Source organism: Micropterus salmoides, unplaced genomic scaffold (genome assembly GCF_014851395.1).
Source record: "Micropterus salmoides isolate LMB-PRFRI ecotype aquatic unplaced genomic scaffold, ASM1485139v1 Ms_hic_scaffold_15, whole genome shotgun sequence".
NCBI lineage: Eukaryota > Metazoa > Chordata > Actinopteri > Centrarchiformes > Centrarchidae > Micropterus > Micropterus salmoides.
This window is the reverse complement of record NW_024040596.1, coordinates 30,478,013-30,492,614: the sequence shown is the minus strand read 5'-3', so window position 1 is coordinate 30,492,614 and position 14,602 is coordinate 30,478,013. Positions and strand designations below refer to the sequence as shown.

Below are 14,602 nucleotides of genomic sequence, written 5' to 3'. Positions count from 1 at the left end.
ATTATGCTGATGACACACAAATATACTTAGACTTAGATTTAAATATAAATAGACCCTGGAATGCTGAGTTCACTTAACAACTGCCTTTGTGAAGTTAAAAAATGGATGTCAAATAATTTCCTCCAGCTGAACTCAGACAAAACAGAAATCCTGGTCGTCGAGTCCCAGCAGATGGCAAATCAAATACTGCCATTTGCTGGTTCCCTAGTAAATCACATTAAGCCTGTTGCAAAGAACCTTGGTGTTTGGTTTGATAGTAATTTAAATTTCGAGCAGCACACCACAAAGCTTGTTCAATCATGTTTTTATCAACTTAGAAATATAGCAAAAATTCGATCTATGTTAACTTTTAAGGACACCGAGACCATTTTACACGCCTTCATCTCATCACGCCTGGATTATTGCAACAGCCTTTTCACCTGTTTAACCCAAAAATCTATTGATCGACTCCAGACTGTCCAGAACTCAGCTGCCAGGCTTTTAACCAGAACAAAGAAATATGACCACATTACTCCTATTTTAGCTTCATTACACTGGCTCCCAGTATGTTTTAGAATTGACTTTAAAATTCTATTGATTACTTTTAAAGCTCTTCATGGCCTCTCGCCTTGTTATATTTCTGAACTTTTAGTCCCATACGCACCAGCACGTACATTGAGATCCTCGGGCAAAGGTCTGTTTTCTGTTCCAGAGTCTCGACTGAAAACTAAAGGGGACAGAGCATTTGCTGTCAGGGCCCCGAGGCTCTGGAACAGCCAGCCCGAGGAAATCAGGTCAGCTGAGTCAGTGAACTCTTTTAAGTCCCTTCTTAAAACATACTTTTTATAGGAGAGCCTTTCCCGATCTTATTTGACTTTATTTTATCCCTTTTATTTTATTGTATTTTACTAATTTTATATTTATCTTAAACGTGTATTTTAGTCTTTTCAATGTTTTCATGCTTTTATCTTGTATTGTTTTTGTATTATTGTCTCTTGGGTATTATTGTCTTTACACTTGTTAAAGCACTTTGTAACTTGTTTTTGAAAAGTTCTCTACAAATAAATAGATAATTATTATTATTTGTGAACGAATGGGTGTTCTCAGGAGCTCAGTGAATTCAAGAGTGGTAGCGTGACAGGTTGCCACCTTGTGCAATAAGTCCATTCGTGAAATTTCCTCACTACTAAATATTCCACGGTCAACTATTAGTGGTATTATAACAAAGTGGAAGTGATTGGGAACAACAGAAACTCCGCCGTGAAGTGGTAGGCCACATAAAATCACAGAGTGGGGTCAGCGCATGTTGAGGTGCGGTGCGCAGAAGTCATCAACTTTCTGCAGAGTCAATAGCTACAGACTTCTAAAAGTCGTGTGGCCGTCAGATTAGCTCAAGAACCATGCGTAGAGAGCTTCATGGAATGGGTTTCCATGGCCGAGCAGCTGCATCCAAGCCTTACATCACCAACTGCAATGCGGGAGGGGGGGTTATGGTGTGGGGTTGTTTTTCAGGGGCTGGGCTTGGCCCCTTAGTTTCAGTAAAAGGAACTGTTAATGATTCAGCATACCAAGACATTTTGGACAATTTCATTCTCCCAACTTTGTGAAAACAGTTTGAGGATGGCCCCTTCCTGTTCCAACATGATTGGTGTGGAGAACTTGACTGGCCTGCACAGAGTCCTGACCCCAACCCAATAGATCACCTTTGGGATGAATTAGAGCGGAGACTGCGATCAAGGCTTTCTCGTCCAACATCTGTGCCTGACCTCACATATGTGCTTCTAGAAGAATGGTCAAAAATTCCCATGAACACACTCCTAAACCTTGTGGACAGCCTTCCCAGAAAAGTTGAAGCTGTTATAGCTGCAAAGGATGGGCCCACTCCATATTAAACCCTACGGATTAAGAATGGGATGTCATCAACCTTCATGTGCATGTAAAGGCTGCCAGGAGAGCAACTATGTAGATGTTGTGCCACACCAATATCCCAAAATGGTAAATAGTTTGATTTGTTGTTTTGGACTGTGTAACAATTTGGAACCTTCCTATTCACCCTTTTACCCATGAAATAAAACCTAATCCTGCATCTGCCAGAAGGAGAGGCAGAGAAGCCAGAAAAGTTACTATCACCATGAACCTCACAAGAGGACGTCTCATTGCAGGTCAAGTCAAACCTGTTCGCCCAGGCCAGGGAAACAGAACCCACCCACTTAAGTGGCAGATCGGCCATGTTTCCAAACTACTGCAGTAGCTTGCAGTAACATTTTGTTACCTAATAACAGAGTTGAGTTTTAGATAACAGAGAGCTTGGATTCTAGTTAATAAGGTGTTTTAAACAAGCATTTGATGGGCCATCACATAGCATTTCTGTTATTTTACACCAGGGCAACAGGTGTATAAATCTGTTTTATTTTCTTATTATTATGAGTTGGACAGGCTATTACAGGTATTTCGTTTATTTGTAAGAACACTTGAGATCACTGAAAACGAGTCATGACAAAATAATGGATAGTGTGATGTTTATGATTGGCAAATAAGTTTCCAAACATTCTCCAGGACTAACTTCATGTTCCACTTGGACTTTAAACTCCACTTGATTTAATCACATGAGATTAATTATAGACCTATACTTATAATATACAGTGAAATTTTCTCTGGTTTACAAAAAAGTTAAATGTCAACTGACAGATAATCAAAACCCTTTTATTATCTCTTTGGTTTTGTTCTATCTATGAGATCCATGCAGACCATGTTGACTCTGACATCACCACAAAACAAAAGTAAGTTTTGCTCCTCCTGTTCTCTCAGATGTCTTTGTCCTTTCACAGCAGACATTTTGGCAACATCCAGCACTCCAGGGAGACTTGTATACTGCATGATCAGCATTTAGCCTGACCATGAATGGGCAATAGCTGACATGCATGTTTGGGATTCCACAGAATGCCCATTTTAGGCCAAGGAAGCCAAAGGAGACAGTGGGAGAGGGAAGAGATGAGTCTGTCGGTGGTTTCTGCTGTGACTCAGGTCGCAGATAGTGGGAGAGCATTTACTGCTCTGCAGCTCAATGTGAAAGTCATTACAGGCCCCTGACTTTTATGGCTCTTGTGGAAACATGCAGAGCCAGCAGTGTGAGTCATCGATGGAACGACTGCATGTGTGCTGCTACAGCAGTAAAAAAAAAAATCATGTTCTTTTGGCCACATACAAAAAAGCAGCCAGGGACAGAGCAGAGCTCCCACGCTCATTGTTTGACCACGCCAAGTTCATCAATTGGAAAGTAGTTAAGCACTTCAACTTCAAGGCCACAGTAAACGGTCTTTTGCTTGTGGTTTGCTAACATCAAAACAAAGTTTGAACACCAAATAATTGTTCAACTCATCTTCAAATATGTTCATGCAGATGAAACCACTGCACTTTGGTTTTCAAAGTTTTTCCAGACCACGTTTTTCAACGATGTCTTTGAAAAGTTTGTGACACAGAGCTCAGAAATGGTCTTTCCTTCAACAGTGTTTACATATATGAATCATCAGCCTGTGGAAATGATCACACAACCGCTGGTTTAGTAAAGGCACTGTATGGTGGAACCGAAGAAGTCTGTTCAGTTAAAGCAATGAGAGCCCCTCTCATCTATTTGGCTTATGATAATTTACAGTACTGTCACAGATGATAAGAAGATGTTGCACATAAAGACATGAGGCAGACACTGTTTCTGTTGTTGAATTAGAGAGAAATCAATTTAAAAGCTTGAAATGACAGTGGAAATGTATGGCTTTCCAGTTGAACCAATCTGAGTTCTACAGCCACAGATGTAATATTGCAAGCATAAGTCTTCATTTACTTCAGAGCTTATTTTCTTCATCAGTGACCAAAATCAAAATATGTACTGAGAAATCTGCTGTGGAAACTATTCAAAATCCACAAAATGACTGAATCATTGGATTATTAAGTGAAACTAACCGTACTAAGCTGATTGGTCAGGAATAATTAAGTACCAAGCAGAGAAAGACCGAACATCATGAATTAGTTAGAATAGAAAGAGAGACGAGAGGGATTCCCCTTATTTCACATGATCTTTATGACCCATTTATCCCCTTACGGAAACCAAAATAATGATTTCCACTGTTTAAAGGAGCTGAGTTTATTTGTTTTAATTCCTAATCTGCTGGGTGGTTGCATGTTGTTTGGAGAGAAGCTGGTTTGCTTTGGCATGTGCTAAATGCCTCTGCAGTGTTCCACAGTGAGCTGCTGTTAGGCACTTTCTGCTCATTGTGGAAATTCTGACACAGAAGTGCTGCTGTGGCCTTTTTTAACTCCTGTGTCATTTGAAAATAATTGATACATTTAAGCAAGATGACAGTGTCCACTGGCTTTTACATTTTGCATTAACCAAGTGGGAAGATGGTATACAGTATGATCCAGTTCAATTTGAGAGGAAGTACTCAGAGGTTTTACTTAATAATAGTAGCAAAACAACAATGTAGAAATATTCCAATACAAGTGAAGTTCACTTAATTAAAAGTATTTTCAGCAAAATGTATCAACAGTACAAGGACTGAGCCCCTGTGGCTGATTTACTATCTCTATTATCGGGAAATCCTGTTGAAATCAAAAGTCCCTTTAACAAGAGAAACCTGACCAAGGCAGCAGCCATACAAAATCTCAACGTATTATACAGCATGATATACAAAAATCTAAAATAAAACAAAAGAACAGTGGCCTTTCTAGAAAAGCGACCACATGGCTCCATCAGCATATTCTTTATAATGTCCTTAATTTCATCATTCATTCCATAGCCAAGGGGCATACAAGGAAATTGCACTTTCCCCCATATCTGTCAAAAGCATATATATACACATTCACTGGGCACTTTACTATGTCCCCCCTATTCAGTGTATCATCTTCTGATGGCTACTTCCAGCAGGATAATGCTCCATGTCACAAAGCTCAAATCATCTCAAACTGGTTCACTGTACTCCACAGTCCCCAGATCTCAATCCAATAGAGCACCTTTGGGATGTGGTGGAACGGGAGATTCGCATCATGGATGTTCAGTGGACAAATCTGCAGCAACTGTGTCATGCTGTCATGTCAATATGAACCAAAGTCTCTGAGGAATGTTTCCCACACCTTGTGTTCAAGGTGCAAGGTATAAAGAGTGTGTTCTGAGTATCCGAAAAGAACGCGAAAAAGTTGAAATGTACTATATACCATCTGTTATCTTCAACACAACATGGTGTTGGCTTTTGGAAGAGTGATGACAGCATGACATGGCGAGTCATCATCATCAGTTTTTGCATACTTCATTTGCACAGTGTGCTATCATAGCTCACAGTGAAGATAGGGATGCTTGTGCAGTGATGGATGTACACAGCGAGAGATAGAAATGCCTGCTGAGACACGTGTTACTGATCCATCTGGATAAACTGTACAGTGCATCATGTCAGAGTATATATAAGATATGCAATGAGGTTTGCATGTGTGTACATGTGAATGCAAGTTATTACACTCATTGGCAAGCCCCATACAGCTGTTTGAATCTTTAACACATCTGTCCAAAAGTACAAATTCCCACCCACAGATAAAGAGACAGCACTTGTGTAAATATATCAAGTCTCACCACTAATTGTGAGCAGTTGTTCAGTTAGGGTTTTCGGTTTGATTGATTGTTCTCTAGTGTGATGTTATAATGTGCTAACGAGATTTAACTCTATGTAATGTGGGACATTCAAAACCGGTCCCACATTAATGAATGGCTTGAGTGTGCAAATCAGAGTGTGAGGGTTTTCACTAATCATGCATGGTGATTAGAAATCTGTGTGCTTCTCAATGGTCATAAGAACATTTCATTCTAAAACCATGAGCATTATTTTGATATAAAAGCCTAAAGTTGCTCCCAATGGGTAGTGTTTATGAATGGGAAGCAAATTATGAAGCGCTTTGTCCATTAAGGTACTAAATTTAGGTTGAATTCTTCACCATGCTCTTTGACTTTGTCAAGCACTGACTGCTGCCACAAAGCTGGAAGAACATTTTGGTCTAAAATATAATTGAAATATGATTTCTCACTCAGCATACTTCTGGCCACATTTGGCCACCGTATGTTAAATTCAGTATTTGCCCAAAACTGTTTGGTGGATGTGAGGTTTACAAATAATAAATACCTCACAACACCAACTTGTGCACAACACCACAAATGTGCTCAAAAAATGTAAAGCTTGTGCTTGTTTTCATCACAATACAATTTATGCCAAATTTTGTTTAACTCTTGCTTACAAATGTCACACTGTGTTCCATGATGGGGAAAAAGTGGTGGTGAAATGTGATGATGTGGTGATGAAATACTGAAGTGAAGTGGTGAGTATGGGAGGAAATCCGGGGAGTTTATCAAAACAATAAACCATTTCAAACACCCAGGAGAAATGACATCTGGATGTTTTATAGAGAAAATATCCCATGGCCAATTTCACTGACCAAATGTTTAATCTTCTCCTGTCTAGACAATGACAAAGTTTGCACTTCTCACTTTGTGAGAAGAGTCAACAAGCGGCATTACACAGTTTTATGCTCCAGCTGCTGTTGGTGGCATTGTCATGCACAAGAGCACAAGTTACATGAAAACCAAAAAACTGGTGGTAATGTTAGCAGTGCTCACTCACACAACGCCATACACAGTCTGCCATCTGCTCTGTAGGGTAAAAACTGGGATTCATCTGTGAAGAGAACACCTTTCCAAAGTGCCAGACGGCATCGAATGTGAGCATTTGCCCACTCAAGTCGGTTACGACGACGAACTGCAGTTAGGTCGAGACCCCGATGAGGACGACGAGCATGAAGATGTGCTTCCCTGAGACGGTTCATTACAGTTTGTGCCGAAATTCTTTGGTTATGCAAACCGACTGTTGCAGCAGCTGTCCGGGTGGCTGGTCTCAGACGATCTAGGAGATGAAGATGCTGGATGTGGAGGTCCTGGGCTGGTGTGGTTCCATATGGTCTGTGGTTGTGAGGCCGGTTGGATGTACTGCCTTTGGAGACAGCTTATGGTAGAGAAATGAACATTCACTTCACGGGCAACAGCTCTGGTGGACATTCCTGCAGTCAGCATGCCAACTGCACGCTCCCTCAAAACTTGTGCTTGTGCTGTGTGTTGGAACTGCACATTTTGGAGTGTTTTTTTTATTGTGGCCAGCCTAAGGCACTCCTGTGCAATACCCATGCTGTCTGATCAGCATCTTGATATACCACACCTGTGAGGTGGATGGATTTGTGAACAATATTTGAGAGAAATAGGCCTTTTATGCACATAGAGAAAGTCTTAAATCTTGAGTTTAGCTCATGATGAATGGGGGCAAAAATAAAAAAGTCTTGCGTTTATAATTTTGTTCAGTGTATATTCAGGATTTTTTATTCTCAGCATGACACAGCTTGACTTCCACGGTAGCGAATATCTGGAAATGCTATGGCATGTTTCCATTCGATAGTTGAGCCTGGAGGGCTGTGTAACTCCAATTTGCGGCAGTATGAGCCACTCACCAGCTACTTGAAGTCTTTAAGTAGGCTGCATATTTCATTGACACTAATGCAAAATTATTACAAGAGAATGAAACATAAACTTAAAAGTAGTATGCACAACCTGTATTTTTTATTAACAGATGAGAAACAACCAAGGTCCCAAAAGCTGGTGGATGCATTTTCCAATCCACTTACGGAAGTGAACCTCCTCTTTTATCCCTCTACATTGCCAGCCTCCTCCTCTAAAGACAGAGGTCATCCATCCATGAAGAGGTAAAATGGGAAGGTTGGCCAATGCTTCTGCCTTTAATGTGTTGGCTATTTTTTCTTTAGCCACAATGTCTTTGTTCAAATGGTATTTGAAAATCTCAAATACCAACTGTAAACTTTCTAGATGACAAAGTTTGTTCGCAAGTTGTGCTTGACGTTTCTAAAGCCTGTTGCACTACAGAGTCGAGAATTGCATGACATCCACTACCAACTGCCAGGTAATGCTCCTGAATTTTCACAGAAGTAGATACATACAGTATATCTCCACTCACTGACCACAACGCGGTCCAGTTATTATTTTCAATGATGTGATGGGATATACTTAAAAAGGGGGATTTAAGTCAGCAACTGTGGTTATTCTCAGTTTTCCGTCGATGGATCTAACCCCTGCTGTCTCGGTGACAGCGTCTGGGTCAGGTGCTCTTCCAACGCTGTTCCACCTTCCTCCCATCCTGACACGCGGGGTCCCAGGGGCCAAAACTGGGCTGGGAAACCCGGCGTCGGTGAGGAAACTTTTGCTTGTCAACCTAGTGTGAATATGGCTAATCTTCGCATGCTGCGCCGCACTTCAAAACCAAACACTATGAACTTAACTCTTTGTATGGCCCTGATCAATGTCAGATCAATCGCCAACAAAACATTTGTGCTGAATGACTTTCTACATCCCATAAATTGGACTGAGACATGGCTTCATGTTGGTGAGTCCGCCACTGGCGGTGGAGGACTTGCCCCTGTGTTTAAATCCGCCTGTGACCCATGACCACTCCTCAGAGTAAGCTAATATCCTTTGACCAAACGTCTAATGTCCTCAGTGGTAGGGGTGACACGGAGTCTAGTTTATTTATCGGTAGGATTATCGAGAGGAACTTCAATAGTTACAATTACCGCTGCGGCAAAGCTAACAAAGCTAACCAGCTGGGATCATCACAAACATGACAACAGAATTACTGAACCTGCCGTTTATGTGGAACAGCAAAACTAACACCTACTCACCTGTCCAGCAGAAACAGAGCAACCTCAGCGTCGGTTTTCATTCCTTTCAAATCTCGTAGATTTATCCAGCATTGAAACCCCTCACAGATGTTAACACAGGTTTTCCCCTCGTCTGGTCATATAACTTGTTTCACAATTCCTCAGACATTTCCCTCAGTTTCTAAGCAATCTTCACAGCTAAAGTCCTGTAATGAATCCAGCATGTTCGAATGTACCGCTGTTTGTTTACAGTCTCTCTTGTACTGCTTCGAGCGCACCACCGCCACCTGCTACTCCTCCGAGCAGCTTTGTATGTGCTCAATTTACAGACTCAGGGGTGTGCAGGAAAACCGGATTTTTTTTCAGAGCACATGAAAAACAGAGAGCTACCTACCCATGAGGAAATATTAGCCCAATTTAACAAAAAGTGTATTGGATAAGAATCGCAAGTACCACTTTAAATGTGGTCTAAACACAAGCATCCATATATTAATGTTTATATAAATGCTTAGCATATATCTTAGTTAGCAAGGAACTCAGAATTCATTCAGGAATCAGGCATTGCTATTCTTCAGAATAGAGCAATTACAACTTATGTGTTTTTCTGTGTAACTATACTTTTAATGTACTTATAAAAGATTTGTTTTGATGCTTGTTTTGTGGTTATGAGTTTAACTGAATCTGTCATTTGTAGTGATAACAACTTACATGAATAAATTTAGTAACATGCGACCAAGATTAACCATTGGATTGATTTCAGTAATAAATCAGAAATCAGCTACTCTTTGTTTCACTCCAATTCAAGCATATTTTAAATGAACTCTGGAAAAGTAAAGTAAAATAATACAAAATAAAATGAAAGATGACCTTTATAGAATGCTGTTAGCTTCTGGTTTTATGCAATCTTCAGCTCATCTTTGAGCTCCACCTGAAAGGATGTCAAATACCGGTTTCTTGTTTTTAAGTCTTAATTCAAAACAAGAAAGAAAAGAATCAGTTGCTCAAGTTTATTAGAAAGTCTAATTCATTTTTATTTCCCCTACACCCAGATGAAACACAAATTTCAGTAAAACCAAATAAAACAAAAATAAAAAACAGCTTGACAAGTACATTCCATTTCTCAATAGCTAGAAAGTGTGTGTTTGAGGCAGTGGATCCAGAAGTGCACTTAACATTACATTGAAGTTTTAGCATCCGAGCAGTTGGTCACTGTCATTTAAATACACACATCGCCATACAAGTTTTGTGTAAACATGGCTGTGGATTCTGTGACTGTAAAATAGTGAAGGAATGGTTCCACAGGGATCAAGTGATTTTTAAAACAATATAGATTAAAAAAAGCAATTGTTGCTATGTGAATGTGGAATGTAAAAAATATAAAAAAGATTACTGCTTTGAATAATGCCAGTCCTGCGTGTATTGATTTATTGCTAATCTCTGTCCAAGATATTCATATATGTTTCTTGCTTAATCATAAAACTGCATTTTAAAAAATATGAAAAGTCATGATGTCATTGTTCCAGAAAACTTGACTTTACAAAACTAAATGCACTCAACAACTCAATCTGTAAAACAAACATACGATGTAGCACCAGTAGGTTAAAACAAATCATGCAGCAAATCGTGTTGCCTTCCATCTTGTTGTGAAAAAGACTACTTCAAGAATTTGGGGGATAAAGTCCATTTTCGTGGAATCCAGTGCAGCCACCATTGACGTGGTAATGCATCCTAACAGTATGGCCACTTTGGATGGTTCTCCTCAGAATACCAATAACAGAGGTGAAAGCTGGCCATGCGTGACACTTTTGTCCTATGTTCTTATTGCAGCGATGACTCCTTGGTTGATGGGTGCTGGTGGTGAATGGAAATGAAAATCATGGTTAGCCATTTATGTAAAGGTACTTTTTTACATATTAAGATTATGTCTCAAACCCTTTAAATAACTTAAACTATCTTCTGGCAGTCTAATACTGCATGCACCAAATTATAACTGTTTATTGAAGTAGCATATCTTTACCAATGTTATCTGCAAAATGTATGGAAGCGCATGTATTCACAGAACAATTAGAGGCAATACTTCAAAATTATTACTTCTCTGTGTCATAATTATGATGTGCTAATTGCTAATTGCACTTTGTGATTGATTCTCTATACTAGCATTTCTTGTAATGAGACATGGATCTCATTACTAATGCATAGTGAGTAATCATAGCTACAGCAGCATTGCTAATTGCTATATTTCAGTCGTGCAAGAATGCACTTAATTGATTAGTCAAATCGCTGATTGTGAGTGGTGTGAGTTAATTATCAGACAGGACGAAACCTGTCTGTCATCACCACCTTTCAGCATTCAGCAGCACATGGAATCTGTGTGGAGAATACCAAGTACTGCTGAGAGTTTAGTTTTTATGGTGGCCCTCACTTTCTCTCTATCTCTCTCTACTATTCTATAACTGGGTATTAAGGCTTATTAGTGTGTTGGGAAAGTAAATAGTGAGAGATCACCTGAAACAAAACTTACATAGTCCTGAACAGGCATGTAAAAATACTTGATTATGTAAAAGGCCTGCATTCAAAATCCAACTTGTATGTATCATCAGCAAAAGTAAGGGCCTTGATTGACATTTATATCACATCAAGAGATTGCTAATACACTACAGTGTGTAAGCAGCACTTCACTGTCGTAGCTGGTTAAGGTGCCGCTAGTTTTAACTTCATATGCATTTTTTATTTTTTTTATATACATTTACATTTACAGGTAAAGGCCAGTGGTTTCCAATCTAGGGATCGGCCAATTCAAAGAGACACAAGATAGATCTGAAGGGCTGTGAGGTGATTAATGGGGTAAGAGAGAAAACAGTTCTGTATACATTTTCTATTGTTTTCTTAGTTGTATTTTCTTTTTCATGAATATTTCCTTTTCAGGATTCTAACACTTTTTAAAAGGAGACTATCTGAGAAATTTAGAGGGGAAACGTCTTTTTGGTGGAGTTACTGACAAACAGACACACATCTGAAATGTGGCAATGGGCACCAAATGCTTGTTTGTAGGGTTTACAAGCCAAAACTCTAATCTTAAACAATGTGTTTTATAAACATCCATACGTGTTTTAATCTTTATCTGAAAAGTAACCCGTAACTAAATCTGTGAAATCCATGTGTCTTTGTAGTGGAGTAGAATTATAAAGTACCATAAAATACAAGTACAGTTACATCAAAATTGTAACTATACTTAATTATTTTTCACCGCTGTGTGAATCCACAAACAGACAGACTAATTCATCTTCCAGTGTGCTGATGGAATGTGTAGAACAATTAAACTCAGCAATTGCTGAGATACTAAATCAGAATTATGAGACATGGGGCTTTTTTCATGGCATACTAAATTATAAGAAAACATCATGTTTTTTCTTTGATTAATGCAATTAGCTTCAACAGAAATGGTCACAATGGTTCTCAAACCTTCAGTAAAATAGTTCATGCCCCACCACCACCACATGTAAACAGACTCCCCAAGGGGGCCCGCCAACAGTTTAAGGACCACTGGGACGCTAAAGCAGTTTGTCAGCATGACTCATACTGTATAGGCTACTGTAATTGATCATTTGCATCCCCCAGGAATGGTAAGGGAGTTAAGTTGTATTGGCAAGTTTGCATGCCAACTCCAATTCCAAGACCTTGGTTTATTTGGTGTGCTGTATCAGATAACTGTCAAAATTTAAATTAACAGCACAATAAAGGGATTTTATATGTTGTGACTGCTTTTTTGATGAATCAAACATGACTCCCTATGACTGACTTCTATTGTACTCATTGGGAGCATCATCATGTAACCTAACCTAGCACGATCCACAGTGCCGCCTACACTCGGTGTTTCCCTTCATTTGTCTGTGCGTAGACAATAACTGATCAATGAAACTGGGAGATTATTGCTATAAACAGGACATGTACCTGGTTTTCCACAAGCCTTCGCACACTGCTCATGCGTGTCAAAGCGATTCTGGTTTCCTCCGCAGCCTCCATACCAGAAGCGTGTACAGCTCTTGCTGGGAACATCATAGTGCCACTTGAGGACAAATTTGGCACAAGTACCTTCCTCTTTGGGAAGCTGGCAAATGTCCACGGCTGTAGAGGCCGCTGGGAAGGAAGTGACAAGGAATAAGAAACAGGGAAAGTCATTACCATTACCATTACTACATAATGACTAGAATGAAAAGATCATAACAGTATTTTCCCAGTGACCAGTTTGTGTTGTAGAATGGAAACCAGTATGATGCTTATAAATGTTTGAAGAAAAAAACAAAAGCATTTCCGTCTCAGCACACTATTATTCTTTCATAATCATGAGATATAGCACATTTGGTTTAGAGTAGACTTTGTATTGCTCTGAGTATCTTGTGCTGATTTACTTTGATGCTGATGAGGTATTGACTAATTGAACTTGCTCTTAATGCTGACCGCTGCCAAAAAAAACAATGAACTCTCCGTTCATTTTCTATGTCGTTATAACTTGGCTTGCTCGTGTGACAAAAGCATAACCTTCTAATTTTTCCATGCTTGGCTTTTTACTTGTTCCGTCAGTCATTTAGACCATCTGAGGGGCGGTGGAGGAGGTAGGTGGATTTGTAGTTGAACACAACGGACTTGTTGTTTTGCAAAGTGAGAACAATTCTTAACTGAATTATGTAACAGTGATATAACATGCACCACTGGTGACTTGATGTCCAAAACAAATGCCCAACATTAGAGGTGATCTGAAAGGGTTTGATTCGAATCATGTGGATTTGGACGTGGATTTGCTTGTTTAAAACTAGGCCAAGAAGGAAGTGTTTTTTCTTTCTTTTTGGCTAGCATTTGAATAGCATACGTGCACCCACATCAAAGTCAGTTATGTCTTCAAAACAGGAGTTAGAAAGGAAGGAAGAGTAACACAATACTGTAGGCCTACAGAAAACTCACCAGGAGCCGGGAGTATCTCCACCTGTTCAGCCTTCTGAACTTTTGGCTGAGGTTCTGGAACTGTGGAGACAAAAATATTTAAAAAATTCAATGTATTTTCAGCTGACAGGATCAGACTTTCACCAGCTGCTGAAAAACTATTAGGAAGATTTGCTACATGAGGTCAAGTGCAATGTGGTCAGAAATAACCACAGACATTTACTCAGATGCAGTCCGCATCTGTCACAAATTATCCATATTGGCAGGTTTCTTTTCTACTTTAACTTCCCAGCACACTTATCAATCTTCTGTATATATATGCAAGCCACATTTTCCCAATAGCTCATGTGATTAGTGACAGTTTATAAGTTAATTTTACTATACCCTCAATATATAAATCTATAAAGTTGTATCAGGAATTATAAAGGAATAAAATACCTTCAGCTTCTATGGATAGCTTGTATTTATTTGACTGTTTACAAACCCCTGCCTTCTTAATTACTGTTGTTATGCCGGTCAAGCTTTCCATTCTTACTCTGCACATATGCAGTTTACATGATAATGGTGGCAGATTTTCCATTGAAAATTCACAGTAAATTCTTGAACAATGTCTTCAGTTATATAAGTGAATAAAGCATGCGTCTCATTTCCAATGATCATGGAATGACTGTCACTAGTAGATTTTTATCAGCTATGTAAATAAAAGAGCAGCATTGTTTGTGTATTGCAGGCTACATCTAGTTAGTCCTATAGAACAAAAGTGTTGTAGACATTTATTTGTTCTAACATGCCATTACTATAGGAAAACTTGGTCAAGCAAGATAAAGGACTTTTAAAACAGTATGCTTCACTTTTACAAGAGAAAATGGTTTTTATTTGTTTTTTTTGTTTTCAAATTTGGCCCGAGTTGCAGGATTGTAATCTTCCCCAAGCC

At 39.2% G+C, this 14,602-nt stretch overlaps 1 protein-coding gene across 1 annotated transcript in view; it reads right to left on the bottom strand.

Moving 5' to 3' along the window:
* Positions 1-9,723: 9,723 nt before the first annotated feature.
* LOC119903447 (collagen alpha-3(VI) chain-like) overlaps positions 9,724-14,602 on the bottom strand; it is a 30,003-nt gene continuing 25,124 nt past the window's right edge. The window contains exons 41-43 of the mRNA XM_038719626.1: positions 13,690-13,749; positions 12,682-12,867; positions 9,724-10,581 (exon numbers count right to left, since the gene is read on the bottom strand). Of these exons, the coding sequence (XP_038575554.1) occupies positions 10,541-10,581; positions 12,682-12,867; positions 13,690-13,749 (287 nt within the window). The 3' untranslated portion in view covers positions 9,724-10,540. The remainder of the gene's footprint in view (positions 10,582-12,681; positions 12,868-13,689; positions 13,750-14,602) is intronic.